Below are 26,910 nucleotides of genomic sequence, written 5' to 3'. Positions count from 1 at the left end.
CTCTGCCTCGCCCGGGCTTCCCCGAGGTTCCACCGCGGGGTAAACCTGGCAGCCGCCGCAACTTTTGTCCCTGAAAGGCTCCTTTTGTGTGCGTGTGCCTTCCCTCCCTCCGCCGGCACCGCTGCCGGAGCAGTTGAAGTGACAAAAATCCCGGCCAGTAACTCATTTCCCAGTTAATTTTATTAAAAAAATTTATAGCGGTGTTTAGAAAGTTTTAAGACAACCATAAATTTTATTGGGAATATTTTATGAAGCCTTCCATTTAATTAATAAAAGGCCCCCATAACTTCTGTAAACGTCGGGGGGGGGGGAAGCAGGCAGCACCCCCCTCTTCCCCAACCCCCCCCGCCCCCGCACCGCGGGCCGCTCCGCGGGCCGGGGCGCCGGTCCGGCATAGCCCGCCCCGGGCTGCCGGCGGCATCCACGGCCCGGGCTGTTTTGCCTGGAAGTGCTGGATAGCACAAGCTGACCCCGGGCTGACTCCCCGGCCGGACCAGCCGCTCTTTGTTTTCTGAATCGGGAGCCGGTAAACAAACCCCGAAAGTCCAGGCGCTGCGCTTCATCGGCTCCCTTAAATCCCTTGCCGCTAACCTCCTTTTATTATCGCTTTCCCCCCCGCCTTGGGTCTGCCCTTTAATAGGTCTTTAAACAGGTTTTTGGTTTGGTTTGGTTTTTTTCCCATCTCTCTTTCAACTGTTTCATCAGGCTCTGACTTTTCGGGTATCTCCGCACATATCGCTCCCCCCCCCCCCCTTATCTGAGGCATTCCTGGATTATCTCTCGGCCGCCTTTCAAACGCTTTCTTCTGCGGTTTCTTGTTTGTTTGTCTCTTCTGCTTGTTCCTATTTCAGTTTTCAAATTTCAATATTAATAGTGAAAGAGCACACTTGGATGCTAATTCCCCCCCCCCCCCATCCCTGCTAGGAAGGCGGCAGGGAAGCCAGCTAGAAAACACTGGATTGTTCCTAGGTATGACTAATTCTTTCCTCAAGCTGGGAAATTCAGCCTGATTAAAAGCCTCATTTATTATCCGATAAGCAAATGGACCCAGATTCCACCTCGAGGAAGAGGCTCCCTTACTCCCCAGACGCCTTTTTTTGCCCCAGCTCGGCGGACCCCTCCGCGAAAGGCCCGGCTTAAGCCGAGGAGGGGGGACGACGAGGGGGACGACTAGGGGGCCGCCGGGGCCGCGCAGCAGCGCGCAGCGCACCGCGCTCCGCAGCGAGGCCGCTGCCCGGCCCGGGCACCCACCGAACCCCCTCGCTGTATCGCTTTTTATTCCTCACCCCCCCTCTTTTTTTTTTTTTTTTTTGTTTCCTCTCTCGCTCTTTCCACCGTGCGATGGGCAAGTGTCAGTAGATCCCTGCAAAACAGCAAGTTTTGGCAAAGAAAAAAAAAAAAAAAGAGCCGCCTTGCCCAAAAAGGCAGCGGGGCGAGATGCTGCGCGGGTCGCTGCCGTCGCGCAGCCCGTCAGCCTCGGGAGGAGTTTGCCGAGATAGCGCGGAACTGTCCGTTTACTTTTTCCCTTTTAATAGATGATTAATTGCTGCCCAGATTAAGCTTGCTTGCCTTTTTTTTTTTTTTTTTTTTTTTTATGACTGGTATATTGCAAACGGAGAGGCGCGCAGCACAATTTCTCGCAGCAAGCCCTAAGAGTAATAACTGTTTGCTAATTGTAAAATCCTTATCCAGAATGAGGTTTGGGCAAACAATTTGTACGACTGTAATTACACTGTAAAAGTGTTTTAGGCTGGGTTGCGCCGAATTAATCTTATAAAGGCCTGGCGGAGACGCTTAAAAGGGTTTGGGTTTCTTTTAGGGTTTGGGGTTGTTGGGTTTTTTTCTTAATTTTTTTTTGGGGGGGAGAGGGGAAAAGGGCTGGGGAGCGGAGGACACTGCAGCTCTGGGAGTTAAGCTGCAGCCTCCCTCTGCAAGGGACCTGCGAGATGGGGAATCGTTACCGAGCGCCGTTCCCCGCGTCAAGAAATAGAGAGATCAACCCCCACGCCTGTGGGTCGGCTCCCACCACGGACGCGGGGGTGGGTGGGGGTTAGCGTATTAAAATGGCTCTTACCTGAGAGGTCTTTATTTCCCTCGCCGGGATAAAAGGCCGGTCCTAGCGGGAAAGGGGGCGGGGGGGGGAGGGGGGGAATCGAAACGGGTTTCCCTCAAGTTTGAGACGTGGCGGCGGGGGCCGAGCCGCTGCCCGCCGCTCCCTGTCACCCCCGGTGCCCCGGTAGCGGAGCAGCTTCGTCCCTGCCTCGGGGGTTTGTACCGGAGTAACCCCCCGCTATTTCCTTCCCCCCCCGCCCCAGCAGCCTCACTCGGGACCGCTGCACCGGGATACCGGGCGGCGGGGGTTCTCCCTCTTCCCCGCCTCCCCGGGCAGGAGATGCGATGGGTCCGGGGCACCTCTCCCCGCCGGCACCCGGTCAGGTACGGGGGAAGAAGGGACACGACGAGCTCTCCGTTCCCAAATCGGCGCGGGGGTCCGCGGGAAAGGATGGCTGTGCTTTTGGACGGCAGCGGACCCCTGGCTACGCGGATAGGGGGGGCCGCCGGCAGCGCCGAGGAAAGGCGGGGGCCGGGGGGGGCGCGCTCCCGGCGCAAGGCAGCGCGGCCGCGGAGCCTAGGGCGTGGGGGGGAGAAGGCGCGCCGGGGCGCCCCGCGGCCAGCGGGTCCGCTGGCCGCGGGGCGCCCCGGCGCGCTTCCCCCTCCGCCTTCCCCCCCCTTCCCCCCCCCGCGGCGCGCCGGTCCGAGCTCCGCTTCCCGCCCGGACCAATGGGGGCGCGGCGCGGGGCGGCGCGGCGCTGATTGGTCGGCGGCGGCGCGGCGGCGGCGGCCGGGGGCCGGGTGAGCTCACTCGGCCGGCGGCCGCGGGGGGAGCCGCCGCGGGGGGGGGTGGGGGGGGCGGAGGGGAAGGAAGGGGAGGGGGAGGGCAGGCGGGGGAGCGAGGGGCGGGCGGCGGCGCGGCGCGGAGCGGGCGCGGAGCGGGGCGGCGGCGCCGCCAGACAAAGGGGACGGGAGCGCCCCCACGCCTGCCCGTGGGGGGGGGGCGCGGTGGACACACCGGTTGGGGGGGGCGGAGGGCAGAGCCGGGAGGGGGCGGTGTATCCAACACACACACCCGCACGCACACACGCACGCACCCCCCGCGCGGGGCGGGGGCGCGGCGCTGCGCGGGCGCGGGGCGGGCGGCGCGCCCCCCTGCGCCGGTGGCGGAGTTGCTGCCGCCCAGCGCATTGTGTAAGACGCGACCTGTTATGGCCACCACTACTTCCGGGTTCCCGCAGTCTGCTCCAGCCCGGCGCTGCGCTGCGCTCGCCGCGGCGGTGCGGCGGCGGCGGCGGCGGCGGACGCCCGGCAGCGCGCGGCCCGCGGCGGCAGCGCCGCGCCTCCCCCCCCCTCCCCCCCCTTCCCCGCTGCCCTTCCTCCCCGCGCCCGCCCCGCACGGCGCCGCGCTCCGCCCGGCACCCGCGCCCGCGCCCGGCCCGCCTCCGCCTCCGCCAGCCTCGCCCGGCGGCCGCGCAGGGGCAGAGCGAGCCGGCGCCGGCGAGGAATTAGGAGCGATCCGAGGAGGAGCGAAAAAAAACCCCCCATCATCATCATCATCACCATAATAACCATAATAAAAGGAGAGCCGGCGCGTTAGCGAGCCTTTTTAATTTTTAATTTTTCCCCCTCCTCTTCCTCCTTCTCCTCCTCCCTCGATTTTTAATTTTTATTTTTTTTCTAATTTTTTTTTTTTTTTTTTGGGGGTGAGCGCGCTCGAAAATTAACATTTGAGGTGTCCTGCGCGGTGGGAGCACACGCAGCGGATCATCATCAGTCATTCACCACCTTGACAACCTCGCCTGTGATTGACAGCCGGAGTGGCAAAAAGCCATGAGACTTGGTAGTTGGGTTTGAGGGGCACTTTAAAAAAAAAAAAAAACAACCCTGATTTGGGGAAAGGATATTTGCTTTCGCCCCGCTGCTGTCTTGGAAACGAGAGGGGGAGAGTAAGAGAGAGGGGGGGGGGAGAGGAAAGAAAGAAAGAAAAAAGGAAGGAAGGAGGGAGAGTTGATTTTTTTTTCTTCTAATTTTTTTTTTCTCCTTTTTTAATGCTGAGTTACTGTATCGCTTCGCTGAGATCCAGCAAGCCGAAGATTTTACTCGATTGCTTTCATTGCTGGCGACGCTAAGGGATTTTTGCATTTTTTGGGGGGGTGAGGGGGGGAACTTTGCGTTTCTTTCTTTTCACACTGGCCTTAAAGAGGATATATTAGAAGTTGAAGTAGGAAGGGAGCAAGCAGGCCGATGGCGCAAAGGGTACGTATTAAAAAAAAAAATGGATTTCAAATGTGAAATAATATTGAAACGTGGCTGACAGACGCAGCGAAAAAAGTTTCTCCCCCCCCCCTCCCCTCTTTGGAGCAGGGGCACAAAGCGGTGTCCTGGAGTGGTAGGATTTATCAGTTGTACTTGTAGGCTTAAAACCTGTATATATTGATATTTTCTTGATTCTTTTACTCCCCATCCCGTATCTCTCAGGGAAAAGGCAAGCTTTCTATACATTAATGACATGCAGGCATGTAAGTGAATATGTCCGAGCCTCTGTATTTGTTGGTTTTGTAGCTCTAGTCCTACTAATGTCTTTTTTAAAGTCACCAGTGCTTGAAATATTTGAATGCGTGTATGTCTGAGCATTTTGCTGTGTTAGTGATGATATACCTCTTGACTTTCGGAAGATAACTTCTGGCTAGGAGTAAGCACAACTTTATTTTTTCTTTTTTTTCTTCCTTCTCCCCCCCCCTTTTTTTTTATATTCCGTCACAAAAGGTGCAGTGCAATGGGCCAAAAAAAAAAAAAAAAAGCTCTTTTAAAAAAGAAAGTTACTTTAATTGGAATTAGAGGTTAGCAGCATGCACTGCCATGTGTATTGTTGTTTCTATTTTGGATGCAATCTCCTTTTTTTTTTCCTCCCAGCTACCTCCTAAATTGAAGTTTTGTGGGGGTGGGGAAAAAAAAAAAATCAGCCGGAGTCGGGTGAGCAGGGATTTGGGGAAGGGGAAAAGCCCTGGAAAGAAGTTTTCTTGCTTAATTTGCCTGCCGCCCCTCCGAGTGCTGGTTGGGAAAGAAAGTTCCTGTGCTGACAACTTGCCTTTTACTATTTCGGTCCAAGCAAGTGTCAGGGATCTTTAAAAGTGTTTATTCACACCTTCGCTTTTAATAGATGAAAAGTGGCCGTTTCCCCCGCTGCCTGGGAACCGCGTTAGCTTTCGCTCCTTAATCTTTAACAAAGAAAACCCTTAAAAAAAAAAAAAAAAAAAAGGCATTCCCAAAATCCCGAGAGCCCGGGCAAACGTTTCCAGCCTTTCGGCTTTAAAAGTGCGTTCGCGTGGAACTGCTGGAAACCCCCAAAATCTCTCTTTCTTTCTTTTTTTTTTTTTTTTTTTCTTCCCCGCTGCTGAACTTTTTGCATCCTCGCTGGGTTGGGTACCTGACTTCTTACCAGCGGGAAAAGTTTAGCGGAGGGAGACTTGGGCTTCGTGAACCGCTTCCACTCACACGGGGGGGTTGGCAGGTTTGGGGATGGGGATTTGTTTTTTCTTCTTCTTCTTTTTTTTTCCTTTTTAATTGTCGTTATTATTATTTCTCGGAGGATTTCGGGTCGTGCGGGCCGCCGGGCCGGAGCAGCCCAGCCCAGCCCTGCCCTGCCCTGCCCTGCCCTGCCCTGCTGCTCCCCGGCCCGGGCCGGCGTTTCCCTCCTCGGCTCCGGCGGCCGCACAGCGGCTGCACGGACGGGAGAACCGGCGGCGCGGAGCCCGGGCGCACCCCGGGGCGGAGGGAAGCGGCTTCTCCCCGCGGAGGGGGGGACGGACGAGGGACACGGGAGCGGGGCTGCTACCGGCGGCGCTTCCCCCCCCAAGCTCTCAGACCCCCCCCACCTCCCGGCGCGCCCCCCCCGACGCCTCTCTGCTCTCTCTGCCCCGCAGTACGACGAGCTGCCCCACTACGGCGGCATGGAGGGGGTGGGCATCCCCACCACCATGTACGGGGACCCCCACGGCGCCCGCCCCATGCAGCCCGTCCACCACCTCAACCACGGGCCGCCACTCCACTCGCACCAGTACCCGCACGCCGCCCACGCCAACGCCATGCCCCCCGCCATGGGCGCCTCCGTCAACGACGCCCTCAAGAGAGATAAAGATGCCATCTACGGGTAGGTGTCGCGTAAGGCTCCGCGCCCGCGCAACATGCGCGGGATGGAGCGGCGGGGGGGTGGTGCGGGCCGGGCTGCTCCTGCGCGGGAAGGGGATGGGGAAGGGTGGGATGGGGAGCGCCGCGCGGAAAAGGGGCCGTGTTCTTCATTTTTTATTATTATTATTTTTTAAAAGGGGGGAGAGAGGGCTGGGGACCCCGGCCACGGGGAGCCGCGGGGGCTCCGGAAAAATAGGAGCCGGAGCTTGCTGGAGGGGCGGCAGGCAGCACCGCGGGGAGGAGGAGGAGGAGGAGGAAGAGGAGGAAAATAATATTCCCAGGGCACAACCTGCACCGGGTGGTAAATCTCTGCACGGAGTCTGGGAGCAGGGAGAGTTTGGAGCACTTCGCCTAACTTTCCACCTTGTTCATCTCTCCTTGCGCTACGGAGGGGAAAACTCAAGAGCTGCTTCTCCCCACTCTATTCCTTTTTTTTTTTTTCTTTTTGTAAATTTTAAATTTTTTGAACTTTTTATCCGACAACATTGAATACTTCTCAATGCGGCAACTGGCTTCTCAATGGGGCAACTGGCAACTGGCAACTAGAAACTGGCAAAAGCAGTTTCTAGGCCGTTGCGAAGGGAGCTGGTGGGTTACGGTGGGCGGCAGATGCTTTTAAAATGAATCTGCCCGTCTTGAGTTTGAAGGGAAGTTTAAGAGCCTTTTAAGATCGCTCTCCAAACAGTGAGGAGAAGAGGGATTAAAAAAAAAAAAAATCACGTTGTTCGGTTTCTGCATTGGTTTGTCAGAAATCTGTAGGGTTGGTTAAAACTCCACAGTGTACGGTTCCCCCCCCCCCCCCAAAAAAAAAGTACGAAGCCCTGGGAAAAAAAATGAACTCCTTGTTATAAATATACATATATTCGTGTGTGTGTGTGTGTGTGTGCCCACGCTTATTTATTTATTTAAATTATTAAACGGCCGAGGGAGCCAGACGCACACGCAGCCTTTCTCCCGGGGAGGCTTTTAAAGCTGGGAGAGCCCAAAAGCACCTGGTTCCCCCCGCGGGTCGGGGCTGCGGGGCTCCGAGGGGGGCGGAGGGCCAGGCCGGGGTGGCGGGCAGTGGACAGGCAGCCCAGCTGGCCAGCGCCTGCCGGTGGGTCGGCTGGTTTGGTGCTGGCTGTTGGGGGGAGGGTGGGTTTAGGGGCTCTTTCTTTTTATTTTTGAATTTGGAGGGGGGTTGTTTCTTCTTTTCTGGGTGGTTTGTTTTGGTGTTTTGGTTTTTTCCCTTCGCTCCCAACAAGTCCTCCAGCTGAAAACGGGAATTAAAAGCGTGAAAGGCAGACGTGTAGGTCCAGAGATTTTAATTTATTAGTAGTATTTTTCTTTTTCCTAAAGCCAAGGAAAGTTAATTCAAAATGGCTGCTGGAACCAGCTTGGGTTTTATTCTTAGCTTGTCCTAGGGTTGTATTAACAATATCTGTGGCCAGATAACGCCGAAAGGCCGGGGAGATGCAGGGCTGCCGGCCGGCCGGCTGCGGGAAGGGGCCGGGGCCGGGGCGCTGCGGGAGGCGGCGGGGGGTGCCGGGGCCCCCCTCGGTGGGTGCCCCCCTCCCCGCACACGCTGCTGCGGGACTAACTGTTGTTGTGTTTGGTTTTTTTTTTGTTTCGTTATGATATTCCCCCCCCCCCTCTGTGTGTGTGACTATTGTATTTTCTTTCAGACACCCCCTGTTCCCTCTTTTAGCACTGATTTTTGAGAAATGTGAATTAGCTACATGCACACCCAGGGAGCCCGGGGTAGCGGGAGGCGATGTTTGCTCCTCTGAGTCTTTCAATGAAGACATAGCAGTGTTCGCCAAACAGGTCAGCAAAACCGGGTTGAAACAGTAAAAGAAAAAAAAAAAAAGAGGGAAAAAAAAATCGTAACGAGAAAAACAAGTCTCTGTTGAGATAAAGATGCGCGTTTCCCCCTCCCCCCTCTCTTACTGCAAGAGGCAAAAAAAAAAAAAAGAAAAAAAACAACAACAACAAAATTTAAAAAATCGGGAAATCTCGGCAGTTGCCACCCCCCTAAAGAAATGAATTAATCGGAGCGGTCTGTGCCCAGCCGGGAGTTTCGCTGCGCGGCTCCCAGGAGCCGGGCCGGGGCTCTGCCGGGGAAGCTCCGTAGGTATTTTTCGGTGTATTTGATTCACTTGTTCAAGTGTTTGGCTGATGTACTAAATCCAGCAGTCAGGGCTTTGCACGAAAGGTTACATAATGGACCCGACAGTGTAATGAAGCAAGAAATAATAACGTCTGCTTTTTCTGCTTCCATATTTCAAATCTTTTTTATTATCCCCCCCCCCCTTTCCTCCCCTTTCTTATATTTAGATCCGAGCAGAGAAACCCCTCTTTTCCTCTAATCCTGAACTGGATAACTTGGTAAGAGTTAACAACACTTCTTCCTCTCCCCACCCCCACCCCGCCACCCTCCCTTCCCTTCCCATTTATTTTTTTTTTTTTTAACTTCTATGTCTTCTAGCGAGGTGGTTTGGTGGTGCCAAATTGAAAATTTCTCACGTGGATCTTTTTTTTTAAATTATTATTATATGATGATTTTTATAATTACAAGTAAATACGGTGCGGTAATTGCGTGGAAGTAAAAAATCCCATAAGGATATACATAAAGAAAGCCCCATCGAAACGGGAGCTTGTGGGCTTGATGGTGAGCTCGCCTGCCCAAGAGGAGTGTGGATTTATCCACGCTGTAGCCAGCCCTTCCATGCACCTTTTAAGCAGCTCGATGGGAAACGTAGAGGATTGCTGTGGCTGGAGATGCACCGTTCGCTAACTCACTGAAAATGAGGTCTTTTCTTTCTTTCTTTTTTTTTTTTCCTTAAGGATAAACAAATATTTTGCCTCTGCTGTAGGAGTCTTGCTCCCGCTTTCGCAAAGCGAGGAGCCAGCAATGGTGTTTAGAGGGTTGGTTTTTTTAAAGAAATGTTTATGATCCGTATAATTTAGTTGCTTCGTTGCAATAGGGATTTTTTTTTTTTTTTTGGTTAACTCTAGATCGCTTCTTGTTAAACAGTGCACAAAACCACCGCTATTAAGTTTTAGTGTTATTGCCATAAATCAAAACAACTTTTTATTTACTACTAGAGAAAAGTCAAGCTACAAAGTGCGGCAGGGGCGGCTGTGGGAAATATCCCCAAATCCAGGAATGAGATAAATACTCGTGTTGTTTGTATCTTTGCAGATGATTCAAGCCATACAAGTATTAAGGTTTCATCTGTTGGAATTAGAGAAGGTAATTTTTGTCTCTCTCTCTCTTTCTTTCTCCTCCGTGTCAGTACTGCTGAAGTTCAGGCTTCTGGTAAATTTGCATAAATGTCTTTCTTTCTGGTAATTAGTGTCAAGACCAATCTTGGCGTCCATTTCTCTTCGCAGTTTAATTACAATTTCAGCCTCTAAAACCGGGCTCTCAAACGCCCAGGCCTTGTGTTCGTTGTAATACTTTGCTGGCTTTGTATAAATAGTTGCAGTTCTGTGGTGCTGCAGATGAGACTTGAAATGGTTGGTTTAGCCAAGCCCCTGAAACTGTGATTAAAAAAAAAAATAAATTATTTTTTCTTGGTGATGCTGGGGAAGAGACTTTGGTTGCAGTTAGTTAGAATGGGGAATTTTTTTTTTTTATTTTTTTTTTAAGAGCCATCTGTAGGTCAGGCTCAGGGCACGGATTGTCCTGTAACATTTTGCAGAGACAAAGCAGAGTTGATAGTTCTGTCTGTCTCTTGTTCCTGGGAATATTGTACACCTCTGAGCAGAAGAAAGAGATTGCAGCCTAAATGCAGGGGGTTTTGCTGGCTATTTTAGAAATCTTAGGAGGGAGAATGCTAATTTCTAAGAAGGTGGTGTCATCCGAGCTCACATTAAATTGGAAGTGCGCTCTGGTTTCCTGAGGATTTTTTACGTGTCATTGATAGCTGGCCTAGAAGAGAATTCCCTTTCTCCTAAAAATAAACATTTTGAGAGGTTTTTAAATAGTTGAAAAGTTTCTTGGGAGCCTCAGCCACTTTATCTAACCATAACTGGCAGGTTGTTCTCACTCTACCCAAAATGTGTTAAAATCTGCCCATTAATAGAGTCGGCTCAGGTACGAGTCTATCAGAGTGACTGGGGATTTCAGGGCATGGATGCCTATAATGTATTTCAGCCCAGTGCACCGGGATTTTTATTTTTTTTAAATCCCTTTTTCTGTCCTCATACCCCTTTGGAAAGGGTTTATGATGAAATAACTGGATGAAATTAAATAGTTTACCTTAAATGTCACCCATGCAGGTCACCTCTCTAATGGCCACAGCTCTGGGAGCAGATGAATTTAACACGGGTGTTGAATATGTTGTAGCCTGTGAATCATCTTGTCACTGTCAATTTTCTGGGATATCTCTATTTTGCGAGAAAAGAAAGTTATTCCTAATTCTGGATGCGTCCAGAGGTCTCGGGGGGATAATTGCAGTGTGTTTCCCCTATTTAGGACTTTTGATGTCACAGGGGTGAAGGGGGGCAGACTGGTTGCACTTGTCAATTTTACTTATGTATTCCTGATTATATTTTCTCCCCCCCCCCCCTTCTTTTTTCTTTTTCCTCTTTTCTTTCTTTTTTTTTTTTTTTTAACCTCTGTCATAATGTAGGTACACGAATTATGTGACAATTTCTGCCACCGGTATATTAGCTGTTTGAAAGGAAAAATGCCTATCGATTTGGTCATAGACGATAGAGAGGGCGGATCAAAATCGGACAGTGAAGACATAACAAGATCAGCAAATCTAACAGATCAGGTATGATCTCGCCAATGCCGCACACGCTGAAATTTGTATGCAGATCACTTGCTGGGTCACTACGCCTCCTTTTATTATTTGCATATGATTAAGTCCCTTTTAGATAAATTTCCATCGAAATGAAAATTTTTGAATAATGTGGCTATTATTGCTTCATTAAGGCTTGCTCCCGGATTCGACCTGGCGAGATGAGCTTGTAAAAGCATCGCCTGCAAACTCGACCTGTTTCTTGTCGCTTTTAATTTTTGTCTTTATTTTATTTACACTTTACAATAATAGAAGTGGTATCCCTGAGTCGCTGGCTTCTTGGTGGCTTAGGAAAGGGAGGGCTGGAGCAGTTTACCAAAATAATAATAAAATCCGAGATAGGTGGTCCGGGGAAGACAGAGAGGGTTTGAAATCTAGCAAATACTGGCTATTTTCTTCCCGTCTCTACGGTTCATTAGTCCGTCTTGTCAGTTTTCCGTGGCCGAACGCTTTTAGACTTCAGTGAACATTGCTTTGTGCACGCCTGCCTGCTGCAAACGCGCCCATTTTATTTTACTTAATAGAAGGAAAAAAACCCGGAGAAAATAAAACGGGACCCAGGTTTTAAATTATTTTCCTTGATCTTTCACGTTTTCAACCCCTCTCTTTAAAAAAAAAAAATATCCAAACCCCAAAACCAAGCCAGCAAAGCCTCACGTGGCTTTGACGGTGTCCAGTTTTGTCTGGGATGGTTCAAACCTCTAATGCCGGCCGTAGCCCATGTGGGAAATAGGGATGACTTGGGAAAGCTGGCTTTCCCCTCTGCCCTCCCCTTCTCCTGGGTCTGTCCGCTGTGCTTAGGCTGGGATTCTTGCCTTATAATGGGAGCGTTTGGGGCTAATTCAGGAGGTGCCCAGAGCTAAATTAAGCTACTAGATGATGGAAGTCGCTGAGATTTGGCTTTTTTCCCCCAAGTTGGGTAAAACTGTGGGATTTTCCTGGTCGGTTTGCTTTCTCTCAACCGAGGGGTAGCAGCGCTTTGGCTGCGAGAGAGGGGACCCCGGACACGCACACATGCACACACAAAAATTCCCCGACTAAAAACCCCAACTTATTTCTTCTTTACAATCAGCTTTGTAAATACAGTCTTAGGGGTAATCAGCTCCTGACTCTGGAGGTTTCCTTTTGTTCAAGCAAGGCGCAGTCAAGCAGACAGGAGTTTCCTCAGCCGCTTTGCCATTATCACCAGCACTGTCAGCCAGGAGTTATTTTATAGATTACCGACATAAAGGTGTGTTGCGTTGCAGCGTGGGCAGTATCTCAAATATTTTCTCCTATCTGCCAAAGGCTATCGGGCTGCTGGTAGTGCCGTGACAGGGGGAGGCAGGCTTGAAGGAAGGCATGAACTTTTAAAAAGGGGTTTATGTGTACGTCTGCGGGGGTTGTGGTCGTCGTCCCGTCCCGTCCCGTCCCGTCCCCCGCCCCCAGTTTTGCTGCGAAGGGGAAAAGCTTCGCGGGGCGGGCGGAGGGCGGTGCGGCAGGGAGGTGCCTGGCGGGCCGGGGCCGGGGAAGATGCTCCGGGGGACCGGCGGCCCCGCGCAGCGCCTTAAAGCGAGGGGAGCCCTGCAGCGAGGGTCCAACTGAGGGAAGCTCGGCTCGCTGCTGTTGAATAAAAATTGTAATCCAACAAGTCTAACTAGAAAATGGGTTTCTAAAAGCTCTGGAGTGCTGGGTACATAAAGCTATTTGAGCAAATTACAAGAATCGCTCAGGGGCACGAATGAAATCAACACTTTAATTGCCTCCAAAATGAAGATTTATACCCCATTTTCCCAACGAATCATTATTTTATTAAAGTGAAAGCTAAAGAAATGAAGCTATAGTTTTGGGGTTGTCAGGGGGAGGGGGTCGTGTCCTCCTCTCCCCCCCCCCCCGCCCTTTTTCGCCAGGAGCGCGGACACTGCGCGCCCGGCGCTGGCCTCTCTCCCGCTCCGCGGGACCGGCCGCGCACCGCCGCGGGGCTCAGCCCCGGCCTCTCCGGCTTGCGCGGGCGCTGTGCCAGCCGCGGGGCCCGGCGGCCTCCCCGGGGTGCCCCGGCTCCTCGCCGGGCAGGGGGGAGCGCAGCCCCGCCGCCGCTACCCGTCCGCAGCCGCTGAGCTGCGCGGGCAGCGGGGCTTGGCTTTCCCCGTCGAAGGGAAAAGGCGCAAAAATGCGCTTTTACGCCCCTCTTCCCCCCCCCCCCGCCCCCGGCCGACGAGGCGGCGGATAAAACCCGCGGAGGCCGGGCGGCGCAAGGGGGGCCGCGGAAGTTGCGCGGCGTGGGGTTGGGTGGGGGGTGTTTTACGGGGGGATGCGCGGCCGCCCGCGCCCCCGGTGAACTCCGTTGCCAAGTCCGGCCCCGGTGAGGCCGGCAGTATCAGGGCCCTAATGGTTAAGTAATAAGGTGTTGAGTGCTTGTCGCTGGGGCGGCTAATTAGGATGTCCCTCCGCGGTGCGCGTTTATGGCCGCGCGGGTTTATGGAATCGCGGGCGCGTAGGGCCGGGCGGCGGGAGCGAGGGGCTGGCTGTCGGGTGCGGGGCCGGGCGGGCTGTCCCTCAGCCTGCCCACGGCTGCGCTTCTGAGAGTAGTAAAAGAGTAAGTATGTAAAAGCTTTTATTATGGTTTTAATTACATTTTCTTATATTGTGGTAGTAAAGGTTACAGTTAACAGGGTTGGTTTTTTTTTTTTTAATTTATTGGTTTCCCCTTATTTATTCTTTCCTTATAGGCCCCTCAATGCCAGTGCCTTTAAGTCCCCCAGTTAATGGAAAGCAATGACGCTAATGCTAGATTTTGCAAAGTAAAGCCCCATAACACTAACCATTGTTCAGTGATTTAACTAGCTCAGTGGCAATAGGTCACTAAAATAGCATCCTTCTCCCACGGGCGCGACCCCGCTGCCTGCCAGGGTGGGACTTGCAGAGTTGTTGTTTACCGCTATGGCTCCACAAGTACAAAGCAGGAGTTTGGGGTTTTTGCTGGGGATAATTGAACTCGAGATCAGCCAGACCCTGGGACTTCACAAAGCCTAGCTGGAGGACTGCGCTCATGCTCAAAGTTTCAAAATAAACCTTTTTTAATCATTAGCTTTTCAAACATTTGCATGTTTAAATTTTCAAATGTTTGTCGGGGCCCGGAAAGATTTAAAACACAGCTGTTGCGTGATGCGGATGGGAAAACTCCCTCCGATTAAAAAAAAGCCCAAAGACTCTCTGTAGTCAGAGAGCAGAAATTCACTTTCTTAGGTAGTCCTAAACTATTACCGTGGGGCTGTTTTCTTGAAGCTGCATCACCTTGGCACCCAGGTGCTCTTGTCCGAACTGTAAAATTCCCCTGCAAGAGCACATCTACAGAAAGCTGTTACAAAACCCGTTGAGGAAAACACGGTATAAAGTAGCCACCGCACCCAAATAAAGTACATTAGCAGCATAAGATAGATTTTATAGGAACAAAACAGTATTTTCTTACAGAAAATAAACTTGTTGAGCAAATCCATAGTAGTATTACTTGACAAAAATTACAATTTAATAATGCACAAGGCAATTATGTGCACAGAAACTTTTAAAGGCAAATCGGCAAAGAGCCAAATTTCTATAGGGACTAGGAGGAAAATTATCAAAAAATGAACATGAAATAAGACTTCCTGTAAGAAGGTCCATAATTCAACATTATTTGACTCCACTGTCAGGGAAATTGTTGAAGGATAGTAAACTGATACTAGAGCCTCAGTCATTTTTGTTACAGTCTTAAATGTTTGCAACTGTGGCGTTTTAGATGGCCCTTCTCGGGTGATAGTATATCATATATATATATGTATATAATAAAGCAACACTTCTATTTATGTTGCAATAGAGTCTTTTTAATGCGCACAGTTGCAGAGTTTCTCTAAAGAAAATGCGGATAGACAGCTTTTTTAAAAACGGAAAAATTACTTAAAATGTATTCTTTACAAAGAAAGAATCATAAACTGCAATGCAATATATAGCATATCTGAGGGTGGGTGGGTTGTTTAGGGCATTGACTGCTTATGACTAGACTAACTTTCCCAAATACTTCAAATACATTAGCTCTACCTTGCAGCCAATACAAAAATAATATCTTGGGGAAGAAAAATAACTGAGAAATACTATTTTACTTGGGGACTTCTTCACAGGTATTTTCAAACTGTCTATGGTTTTAACTGGGGGGAACTAAGAATATTACTGCCTTCGGCATATGTACTCCCATATTGGAGGAGCAGGCATCAAAATAATAGATGCAGTGCAGAGGGTACAAGGTAGAATTCATTTCTGCATAGTAAAAGAGTTACAGCCAAGTAGGACTCTGAGGAGGACCAATAAAATAACATTTAAAAGACTCAAAATTTAATTTTCTTCCTCTGACTTTATGCCACCTTGAGCCGGTGACTCCTTTTTTGTTTGTTTTGGGGTAATTTTTTTTGCGGGGATATTTAGGAGCTGTTCTCATGCCCGAGTTTGGCAGACTATTTAATGTAAAAATACAACACGTTAATTTAGATTCCGGACCTGTTATCATCTGAAACACTGGCTGAAATTGTATTAGCAAAATAAGGTTTTCTTTGCTCTCCGTTTCTTTAAGCAAGTAAATATATTGTTAAGTAGACAAGAGATAGAATATATTTTCTTTAATTTATGATTTCAGTTCAAGAATCTTTGCTGGTTTGGTTTGGTTGGTTGTATTTTTTAAAGTCATTCAAGAGCCCAAATGTATCTGTCCTCATAGCTGGGTATAATATTTGCTGCATTCCTTCAGTTGCGTGCTCAGGCCTAACTTCCGTGTAAAGTTTCTCAAACTGAGGTTACCTTTTGTTGCAAAGGATAGTTTAATTTTCTAATTTTTTGCATCATTTTCAATATCAAACCTGACAGAGCTCAGTTTAAACCCCAGGTAAGCCTGGAACTTGTCCTAAACATTTGCGAGCGTATCCCGAAGCGTTCCCCTAAAGCAGGAGCTCATGGCGTCTTTGCGTTAGGGACTGCAGATTGTTATTTTGGGGCAACCTGAAGGTTTGCAAGGAAATTGTGAAAAAATGAGTTTTACCTTAAGTTTAAGCTTTATGGCTGAGGGTTTGAGTCTTCCCTGGCTGCTCATCCACAGGTAGCAATAAAGGTAATGGGCTTTGTGCGCGGAAGGGTTACTGCAGCCCAGAGTATGCAATGTTAGCACTTAAAAAAATCAGATTATATCGCGCTCAATCAAAAGTGAGTAAGCGTAGGTTGTGCTGATAAATACTGCTTTAAAAGCAGTGAAAAGCCGGCACAGCTTCTTTAAATTAGGGAATCTTTGTTTTGTTTTGTTTTGCATTTCTGCGTTTGGGCTTTTTTGGTCACATGAGCATGCAGTTAGGAGCTATCTTGTGTAATCTAAACAAATTGAAGAAAATAAAGAGGAGGGTTGTTTCTGGTCGTGAAAATTTTTGAAGGTTTCTGGAATTGTTTCCTGGTGGGGGTTGTGTGGGAGAAGGAGAGACTGGGGTGCGCTGCAGGGTCACCTCATATCCTCGGCGTGTTACCTCCCTCTCCTGATGCTCAGTTGCTCAGAGCAGGCTTTGACTCGCATGGCAAATTGGGAAATTAGTGTTTATATTTGTTTTTTTTCCCGCAGTTGCAGCAATATTTGGAGAGGGTAACTCTAACAGTGCGCACATTTTGTGTTTTGCCTTGTTTGAGTCCATTTCTGTCCCCAGTTAATGGCCCCATGTCTAACCCACTGCTGATACTCTGTAACATGACTTAAAGACAACTTGCTGGCAGTTGGTTCAGCTTTTCTTTGGTGTGCTTGGTGTGGTTGCCTTTTTGCTTTTACTACCTTCAAAAGGAAAAAAGAGATGTAACCCAGCCTCGGAGCATAGGTGAGAGCAGAATCCCTGCAGGCTAGTGTCCTCGGGACTCCTTTTTTTAATTTAGGCTGGAAAGCTTCAGCCCCTCTGCAGCAGTGGTGGGGGTCTGCTCTCTGTTAGCGAGGGGACTGCTGGCACGGGGGATCCCCATCGCCTCCGCAGGCTCAACTTGTTGAGTTGCCTTGCTGGTTGTTGCCGTCACGGCTTCATTTATTTATTTTCGGATGTATATATCTGAGAGGTGAAGAGCAACGCGGAGATTTCAGGCTTACGTGGGTCGTTGTGCATACAAAGGTGATAGCGCAGGTGGTGAGTGGTTTCTGGGGGTTATTGGATTTTGAAAAATGGGGTTTGAGATTCATCGGTAGACGTCTGGGCAAATGTTGGAAATTTAAATGTTGGCAAGGTGAATTTAAAAAAAAATCTGAGTTTGTCCTGAAATCAAAGGGACTGTTTGCACTTAAAAAAAAAAAAAAAGATATTTAAAAGTTGTAATACAGAGACCGCCATTTCCTTGCTAACTTGTGGGGCGTGGGGAAGGTAGGACAGAAAGAAATGGATTTGAGCCCAAATTTGGCCATTCTTTTGCCGGTGGCAGGACAGGCTGCTGGAAGTCATGGTGGCTTCTTGTTTTGCAAGTGGCTTCTTGTTTTGCAAGCGTCTTCAAACCCAGGCCAGGTGCCCTGTTGAAGAAATGTTCCCCCCCCCATCGGAGGTGATATGTTAGTCATCCATGAGTTTTGGGGATCAATAAAGGGATAACTGTGAAAGGCAATGGCCCGTAACGCATGGGGAGTGAGATGGATTGATCTAATGGTTCCTGCCTGGCCTCAAAACTCGATGAATCTCTGGGTTTGTCCACACAAGGATGCTCAGGAGAGGTAAGACAAATTGACTGGGTGTAAAATTAAAGTGCATTAGTTAAAGTGCATTGCACTATTGTGTGGATGCTCTCATTCAGAAGTAAAGTGGCCTTAGTTCACTTTAGCCTAATCCCCTTTGGAGTAGGCCACTTTTCTTTTGAATGAGAACATCCACATTAACTTTTAGTTAATTTGTCTTTCCTGAGTGTCCTGGTGGCCTCGTGCCCGCCGCTCTGGAGAGGTTCGGCCAGCTGGGCGCTGGCTCCCCATGAGCTTTAGGTAAGCTTTTCATTAGGCATATTCACCTCCACAGCGGCACTTAACTGACGGCGTTCGTCATCGCCCTGACCGGGGCTCCGCACCCTCCTCTTGCTCCTGCTCCTGCAGCTCAAGAGTGATACTGTCTTTAACGCTGCCTAGGAAAAAAATGGAAAGCTTTACGGTGCCAGGGATTTGGGGATGGATTCGGCCAAGGTGGCACGGACAAGGGCTCAGCCGGGCTGTGAGACAGAGGGAGAGCTGCCTGCACCCTGTCTGGGGGCCAGCGGTTTGGGGGTCACATTTCCCAGGTGGATATGGCACTAGGCACTCCATGATATCAGTCCTCCTCCCAGTAACCTGAGCATTTTATTTTGCGGTGGTGGTTTGCTGTCCTGACGCGCTCCCTGTGTAGATAGTTTCTTCCACATCCACTGATAAGCCAGTTTTTGAAGACAGCGGGGAAATCCAGATTAAATCTTTTAAGCTGATATTTCCAACCATAAAACCAAGATTGAAAATTAACTTGTAGGGGAACTAATTTACCTGGTGAAAAAAATGATGTTAAGATAGTTTTGGAAGCTGTTTTATATTCTTGCTTGAAGTTCACTGAGCTTGAGTTTTTATTAGAGGTATTTTTGGGTGTCTTGTAGAGCTTATAAGTAACCTATTTATTTACTTTTTACTGGCTAAACTGTGTGTGCAAATGCTGCACCGTGTCACACGCTTGCCGTTGCCCTTTCCATTCAGAATAAAATTTACAAGGCTTCTTGCATTAGTAAGCAATTTGCTGCTGGAGCCTTTCCTAGAAATACAGAATTCTATTTCACCAAAGTATTGTCTTTCCTCTTCAATCAGGGCCGAGGTGAGCTATTTTCTCAGGGACTCTCCAGGCATCTATATGATATTCCCACTTGGACAGATGATCTCCAAAACTGCATTACTTCTCTGTCCTGAAGGGCCAGTGCAGTAAATTAAAATTCTCTTACTAGCATCACCGGGCTTTGAATTTGGCCAGCTAATTTGGTTTGCAGTTTGGTTTTTTCTTTTTTTTAATGTAAAGCAAATATGCACTCAGACCCTCTTTGCTGAAATAAACAGGCCAACAATAAGAGGGGTAGTTCTTCATTTGCTTAAAAGAACTGCCTGTTTTAACTTCAGAAATACTGACCAAGAGTAAAGCAACAGCTGATGCCATCACAGGCAGTGTACTGTATTCAAACAGCTGTACAAAATGAAAAGCTGCGGTATTAATCCTGCCATTCACAGTTTATTTAAGTTTTTCAAGCTTCTCTCGTATGGGCATGGCATCAATGCCTAATTATGCCTCCATTAGGGTTACTGGGCCCTTAATACAGAAAATGATTGTATTTAAAATTTGGAAAGCTGCATCGATGTAATCTAAGATTCTTGCAGCTGGCACACATTCAGGGAAGGCAAACTTTACCTTGTAATTTTCTTTTCATTCATTTGGTCTTTAGGTTTTGGTCTGGTTTTGTTGTTACCCAGCAGGTCAGATCATGGCTGGTGTTTTTAACGCTGGCTTTAAATAGCTCCATTTAAGGCTGCGTAGCTCTAGGAGGAGAGGGGAAGAGCAGATTAAAAACTCTGCGGCTTTGCTCATCCCGTTTGCTGGGGTGCAGGACTACGGCCATCTGTGCAAATAGAAATGGTAGAAACGAATGTCTGAAGCCCGGCACACAAGGAGTTTCGTCTCATCAGCATTTTACCCTGCACTGAACCAGGGCAAGCTCTGTCTGCACAAGCTGTGGTTTATCCGTGGATGTGAAAGTCTTGACCCCTCGCTTGGCTGTCCACGTGCTACCCATTGCGTTGGGGTGGAGTGTGCAGAGATGTCCCTGGTCTCAGGTGGGATATCACCTGCTTGTTGATGCTCAGCAGCAACCTGAGGTGCGTGCTTTCATGTGCATAGTGACTGCTTGCTGAGACTTGGCTTAATCTGGCGAGCTAAGTATTAACCGTGGCCAGCCCCTTGCCAGAAACCCTCCTGGGAGACCACAAATGCTGTAGACTCAGTAGGTGGCACTTTGGTTTTAGGCTTGAGCCAGTGCAGAGGACCCCTCTGCACCTTGGGGTGCAGGCACAGGGATGCACCGTGCCACGATGGCCTTGGCCACCAAGCTCCTGCCCTCGCCTCTGCGCCATGGAGGTACCTTGCGTAGGTAGAGTTGGCCAGATTCTTTGATGAGGGCAGTGTCCCTGTGGCTTGTAATTTATAAATTTCTCTTGCATACTGTTGCGCAGTGTTACGGGGGAGTAGCTCTGCTGCATCCCGGATGCAGCTGTGTTTCAGTGATGGCTACAGCCATGTCACTGTGAAGTTGTTTGAAGTCACAACTTGGCACTCTCCTTCGCTCATGTTCACACAGGCATTTTGGGCAGCACTTGACACGAACAGGGGCTCTGCGGCTGAGTGACGCCACTGGGCATCACTGCGGTGGGTGAGTGATGGTGACGGGGAGACAAGCCTTTCAAGCACACAGGCGAGTTGGTGGCAGGCAGCTTCCCGGTGCTGTCCACCGTTAGCAGGGATGCTCAGGAAGAGGTGCCCAGGGTTTGCACGAATGCTCGGGAAGAGATGCCCGGAGCACACTGCCCACGCACACAGGAGGCAGCGCAGCGGCTGTGCTCGAGCCATTCCCTCCTTTGCCCCCCTCTGCCCGACAGATTTTGCAGCTATGTTACCCCAGGAGGCTCCTGGCCTTCCTCCCTGTTGCGCAAAACAGTTTTACTAGCGTGGCTTACACCTACTAGGTGAGCGTCGTTGTGCTTTTCCCATGTCCGTGAGGGCCGTGGCAGTGCTTTGTGGCATGGCTTTGTAGAAGAAGTATGGTATGTACGAATGCATCTTGCTACATTTGTATAACCCCTGTGAGGGATCTCTTTTTTATTACTATTCTTCCTTAAAGCCAGAGCGAGGGTATGCACATGACTAGTATGTGCAGGGAGGATTAATTTTGTTCTTAAATACATGTGTGTGTGTTAAGCCAGGGTTTGGTCTGCAGTAACAAGAGCTTGAGAGATCCTTCGAGTGAGAACTGATACAGTGATGCTGGAGGGGCAGGGGTGGGGAACGCCGCCCTGCTGATGGCACGTGGCAGAAGGGGTGATGCAGATGCTCTTCCCAGGTCTGTCACTGAGGTTTTGGGATGAGACGATTAGTTGCTTGTGGGCTGAAATTTTCTGCTTCTCCTTCTCCCTTATCAGGAGGTAGGGTTGATATCTTAATTTATATGTCATACAGTGATGGCGAGGTATAGGAGATATGTAAGAATGAGAAGTGATATGTTAAAGTAATTATTTCACTCTGTGGATTGTTTAAAGAAAATAGCATAAAGCAAGCAAAACGTTTCTGTTTGGTGTCACAGGGAAGCACTACGCTGAATCAGAAGGCTGACAGTGAAAGTTGCTTTTGGTGGCTTTGTGCTTTGGTTTTGGCCCCTTCCGCTATCTTCCGCATAATTACCACTTCTAAAATGTATTTAAAGGACGGAGGGTATAAACTTAAACGCTGGATAGAGTAAGTAGCAGTGTCGCCAGTAGCTTCTGCAGATGGAGCAGAGCTGTGGGGCTGACTGGAAGCATTTGCAGTGTGGTGGATGGTCTGCCCATCCTGAGGCCTGCCCGTCCTGAGGCAGGGGTCCACGTGGGGCCATGCCGTGAGCCCTGTACTGCTATGAGCCCCACCGGGTACTCCAAAACCTCCCTGGGAGGCACAGCAAGGCCACGCAGACCTCTCAGCCCAACTTTTTTGGGTGACTCTGGCAGCCAGCTGTGCTTCCAAGCCATCCCTCAATGAGCGGGTGGAGGTGTTGGGGAGCCACGGCCACCTCAGCCTGGTGAACCACCCCTGGAGCCTGCCGTCCTCCGGTTCCTGCAGCCTGGGCTCAGTGTGTTTTGTGGCTGCCGGCTCACTGGTGTGTGGCTCGCAGAGCCAGGCCGCTCGGCCACTTCTGCCTCGCTGCAAATTCGGCTTGTTGTGAAATGGTAGAAAGTGGAGGAGCTGATCTGTGGAAGGGTTTGGCCATGAGCGTTGGAAAATGTGAATCACGGGGATTCCAGTTTTAAGCCTTCTGGAGATAACGGGCAGCACGTACCAGAGTGCGTGACTTGCAGAGAGCCTTAAAAAACAAGGCGGCGCCCTCGAGATTAAGCAAACGTTTTATAATCAAGAACACATTTTATACCCAGCGCAGCCTTTGCAGGTATCGCATCCATTCAGACGGAAAGGTGTAGCTGGAGTGCAGCTAATTATACCACAATTTAATTTTGGTGTTGAACAACGCTGTGAGGCGAGTGGGCTCTTGAATCCTGCTAACAATGCGCTGTAATCAAAATACGCTGACTCCAAATGGCGTCTGTTGTCAGTTAGCTAAAAAGACCATTTGATAGTTGTGACATACGCTTGGCGTTTTTGCTTGCGATGGAGCTGAAATGAAGTATGGCTGTTGCAGAGCGAGGGCTGTGCTTGTGCCTTCCCTCCCCAAGAAGCCCCAGTTGGGCCGATGGGATGCTAGAAGATGGAGCCCGCATTTGCGTGCACGTAAAAGAATTGGCAGCGGGTGTCCCGACAGGTTAATTTTGTCTTCCCAAATGATACCACCTCCAAAAATCTGTAAGGGGAATGCTTAGAGATGTGGTTTTTGCCGTAAGTAAACCCTCGCTGTTTGCCTGAGCACAGAGTGTTCAGAGTGAAGTGCAGATCTGTCTGAAACACCGCCTCCCACCAAGGCTGCCTGCTGGGCCCCTGGTAGGGGAGAAGGGAGAGAGGTGGGAGAGGTTGAGGCCTCCCTCTCTCCCCAAATCTGCCTGGGCAGGTCAGGTTCGGGACCTCAGCCAGCCATCTGAAGTCTGCACCGTCTCAGTCGGACCTGGGCATCTGGCAGATCCCCTTCTAAATGACTTCTAACACGTAAACGCAATAAAAAGAAGGGACAGCAGATGCTCATTTTCTGGCTAAGTGGCAAGGCATTTTTCCTGTTTACACCTTTGGAGGAATCATTACATTAATTATTGAACAGGAAACTCTTATTTGTCTCTGAAGGCCTTTTTCCTGGTCTAGAAAGATGTGGAAAATACTCCAGTCCTATTAAATTCAGTAGGAGCCAAGGAGGACTAATACACCTCAGGGCCTTGCACACCAGCCTTCAGGAGGTAGTGGTGTCGTTTGGGGCTGACTTTGTGCATGTTTCTGCACGATATTAGACTTAAAAAAAAAAATGTACGTGGAGCAGCGATTTTACAGCGAAGCTTGTTTCCTTGTGTCGAGAAAGGGACGGGGATTAATGCTATCTAGCGATACGGCTCTTATCAAAGGGAGGAGACAGGTTTACAATGCGGGGTTGCTCTAAATAGAAAGTACTAGTCGGTGTTTGTTGTGTGGGAGACAAACCCTGCATCACCATTCAGCTGGCCCAGTTAACCTGGCTGGGCAGGCAGTGTTTACTGTTGAGCTGAGATAAAAAACATGAGGAGTGGAGTAAGGTCAATCAAATGTAAGGCACACTGTGATTGAGACCGTTGCTGCTCAGGCTTCATGGATGTCCATCATGGCTACCACATGCGGCAACTGCCAATGCAAGAAGCAAAACCTGAGGTCTAACTGCCCAGAAGAAGTTTGCTTTTGTTATTGCCAGAGGTGGTTTTGGGTGGCTCCAGAGTCCTCTCTCAGAGAGAAAGTCCAGCTGCCCATGCTGTCCCCCACAGAGGGACTTAGGAGATGGTTCCCCAAGCGCAGCAGATTTGATTTTGGCATGTGCAGAAGGTGGTGGGTCTGTGCTTCTGACAGAACACAGGCCAGGCTGGGGGGGGGAGGTCTCTGCGTAGCTGTGAACACGCACACCCCCGTGCACACACAAACACACACAAGTGTTTTTTTGAAAGTCTTGCCCCTGCAGAACTGACGGGGCTTTGGTGCCTCCGGGAAGAGAAAAGCTGTGTTTTTTCCCCTTCCTTTTGTCTTTATGTCCCACCCAGTCTGATGATATCCATTTCATTCTCCTTTATTTTTTGTGGTTTATGCTTGCTGCTTCTAATTATTCTTTTTCCTTTGGAAAGCACTATCACCTTGTCTTTTTGCACTAGTGTTTTCTTTTCCATTCTGTCTGTTCAGGACTCTCAGGCTCTTTCCTCTCCTCTCCCTGCCATACACTCTTCTCCTCTGTGCTTTGAGGGTACGGAGGGGATCAGAAAGCTCTGCTATGTTAGAGATACCTACGTGGGTTACACAGCTGGTGTCGTGCTGCACGAAGGTGTTAGCTCCTTCTCTGAACCTGGGTAGGTTCAGCAATGAATCGCGATAGCAGGGCTAATGGAGAGAGCTAGTGTTGTTTGGTGGATGTTTGTTTGATGATCTTTGCACTGTGTAATGTTATTTGTGCCTCTGGGCCCTTCAGGTGAAATCCTGGCCTTGCGAAAACCAATGGCAAAAGTCCTGTTTATTTCCAGTTTCCCATCCTCTATGGTATTTGCACTGATACCTGCTCTCATTTCCTTTTAGCTGTCTCAGAAACCGTCCTATGTTGCATGCATAAAGACAGCTTACATCTTATTTTGCCTATGCGGCTGTGAAGAGTCAGAGAAAAATCTTACCCTCATTTGAAATAAGGGGAAACTAAAGATAGAAAGCTTATGGCTTTTCTGGGGCTAGGAAGGGAATCCAGGTCAGAGCCAAGACTTCCATGCAGAATTTCTTCTGCTTTTTAGTTCAATGGGCCCTGCTGCCTCTTAACGCTGCAAAGGTTTCCATCTGTGCAATAGTCACCCTTGCTGTGCTGCTTAGTTGCAGACAGAGTTATCACCTGTCAGTCATTTCAACGATCTTATTTCTGTAGACTTGGAGCACCTTTTTTCCATCCAAACCTGAAGTTTGTGCCTTTGTTGTTGTTCTATTCAAAACAATTTGCCTCTGAATCAAAGTTGCACAAAGCAGATTACGGAAGAATTATTGGCACTAAAAAGCATTTATTTTGCAGTGTTTTGAGGTTCCTGCACGTATCATTTATTCTGACCCCCTTGGTTTTGGTTGTATTGCGCATGATGTGCCCGCTTGGCTTTGGCAGGCTGCGAGGTGGGATTGCTGGCTGACAGCCTCAGTTAGCCCCACAAGGAGATGTTCAGATGGCAAAGCCGTGAGTGGGTCCTCTCAAAAAATCAGGGTGGTCATGACCGTGGATTTCGTGGTCCCTGAAAGTCCACGCTTGACAGAGATTGCATAAACAATGTATGTATGTGGAATCTAGGAAATACATGGCATATTTTTAACATTATCAAAGGATATTTTTAGTCCTGCTTACCAGTTTGTATTTGTCAAGGGTTTTTTTCCCAATTAAGAGAGAATTTAAAAACTTTCTTTTATGCTGGATGGGTAGCAGGCTACCTGATGATTATTACTAGCCATGCCCTCTGGAAGTGAATTGGGATAAGGCTTGTGGATTGCAAAGACCGGGTCTGTCTATCATGTAGCTCTAGCTTCAGCATGGGTACTATGGATTATGCACATGAGGTATTGAGCAGCTGTATTGAATGTTTTGCCCAAGTGAGGTTGGCTACATCAGTATAGCCAACAACCAGAAGGATAAACTATGCAAAAAGTAAATCCTTGCTAAATAGATGGGTTAAGTTTGTGGGAGATGGATGCGATGGCTTTATGAAGCAGCCCCCTTTCCACTTCGAGTTCTTACCTGTAGTGAGCACAAGTATTTCCTAACATGGTGGGTTGCTACCCTTGAGAGGATTGGGGGAAGGTTTTTAAAAGGGAGGAGTTAAGAAAAATCTGAAGAACATTTCAAACATAATGCATTACTTTTTTTCCTAATGAATAAGTATTTAATTTAGGAAAAGAAAATAAGATAAAACTTCAGAAGGAAAACAAGAAGCCCAGATTATGTTGACAAATTGCTGGCAGCAGCTCAGTTCCTCCAGGGCGAGGGGCTGAGTGATTATACCTGCAGCCAATTCTCTTGTAGCCTGGAGGAGCGGAGGTTCATCCAACAGGTAAAGGAATTAGCCGTTCCCTGTCTGCAGTTGTTACGGAAACACAAATGAGCCCACAAGAGGGCTGTGCTCACAAAACTTTTGAGGAGATATATATCAAAAGATGCTGAGTACAATTTTTATCGCCTGTAATAGAAAGCGATTTCTTTTATTTATGTACTTATGGTCAAGCCTTTTGTTCCTTGGCCAGGACCTCTTTTTTTCCCTTTGCACATGCTTGGTGCTCAAAAAAATCCATTTTATTCTTTAATATAAGCAGAAAGCAATGGTTTCCCCCACTGTGTTAACTTGTGTTAACTTGACTCAAAGCCCAGCTGTTGTTGGATTGCAGTAATAAGCATATGTAATGTTATTTATATTGACTCTCCAATTTAGCCATTAACCAAATAATTTTGTCTGTAGCTTTTTTGTTTATTAAGGCTTGATGTTCACTGTGACACAAGTCAATTACTGCTTCGGAAGCCTCATCAAATGTGGTCCTCCCTTTGATGGGGCTGTTGCACTGGTACCTGCTGGGGCTTGTGCTTTTCAGCCCAGCACATCCCCCAGGTGGATGAAGCATCTGGTAATGGTCGTGGGAGGCAGTTGGTGCTTCTGGGATCGTTTAAATACACAAACATTTTTGTTGCTTCCTTTCCTTCTCCCTTTGCTTCTTTCTCTCCGCCCCCCCCCCCCCCCCCCCCAGCTTGTACAAAGTACTCACCAAGCTTCAGAACCAAAACAAAAGTCAGGAAATGTATTTCAAATGCCATGGGATAAGATAAAACATCCCTTGTAGAAGGTCTTTTGCCCTTAAAGTGGTGCAGCATTAGGGCACCTGAATCCTCTTTTATTTTAAATCAGTCATGCGACCATGACTCGAATCAGTCACTAGCTGGACTATGGTTTTGGCACTAG

At 49.1% G+C, this 26,910-nt stretch overlaps 1 protein-coding gene across 4 annotated transcripts in view; it reads left to right on the top strand.

Moving 5' to 3' along the window:
• Positions 1 to 1,980: 1,980 nt before the first annotated feature.
• Positions 1,981 to 26,910, top strand: part of MEIS1 (Meis homeobox 1) — a 111,238-nt gene continuing 86,308 nt past the window's right edge. Inside the window, exons 1-6 of one of the 4 annotated variants that reach the window (XM_075035541.1) lie at positions 1,981 to 2,436; positions 5,979 to 6,205; positions 7,908 to 8,049; positions 8,560 to 8,610; positions 9,428 to 9,478; positions 10,863 to 11,009. In XM_075035541.1, the coding sequence (XP_074891642.1) occupies positions 2,398 to 2,436; positions 5,979 to 6,205; positions 7,908 to 8,049; positions 8,560 to 8,610; positions 9,428 to 9,478; positions 10,863 to 11,009 (657 nt within the window). In that variant the 5' untranslated portion in view covers positions 1,981 to 2,397. Of the gene's footprint in view, positions 2,437 to 3,420; positions 4,312 to 5,978; positions 6,206 to 7,907; positions 8,050 to 8,559; positions 8,611 to 9,427; positions 9,479 to 10,862; positions 11,010 to 26,910 lie in introns of those variants that run through there. The other 3 variants (XM_075035543.1, XM_075035542.1, XM_075035544.1) reach the window with 3 other exon arrangements.

The sequence above is a fragment of the Buteo buteo genome, chromosome 9 (assembly GCF_964188355.1).
Source record: "Buteo buteo chromosome 9, bButBut1.hap1.1, whole genome shotgun sequence".
NCBI classification, from domain to species: Eukaryota; Metazoa; Chordata; class Aves; order Accipitriformes; family Accipitridae; genus Buteo; species Buteo buteo.
Note: the sequence above shows the minus strand (reverse complement) of the source record. Positions and strands in the feature narration are given on the sequence as shown.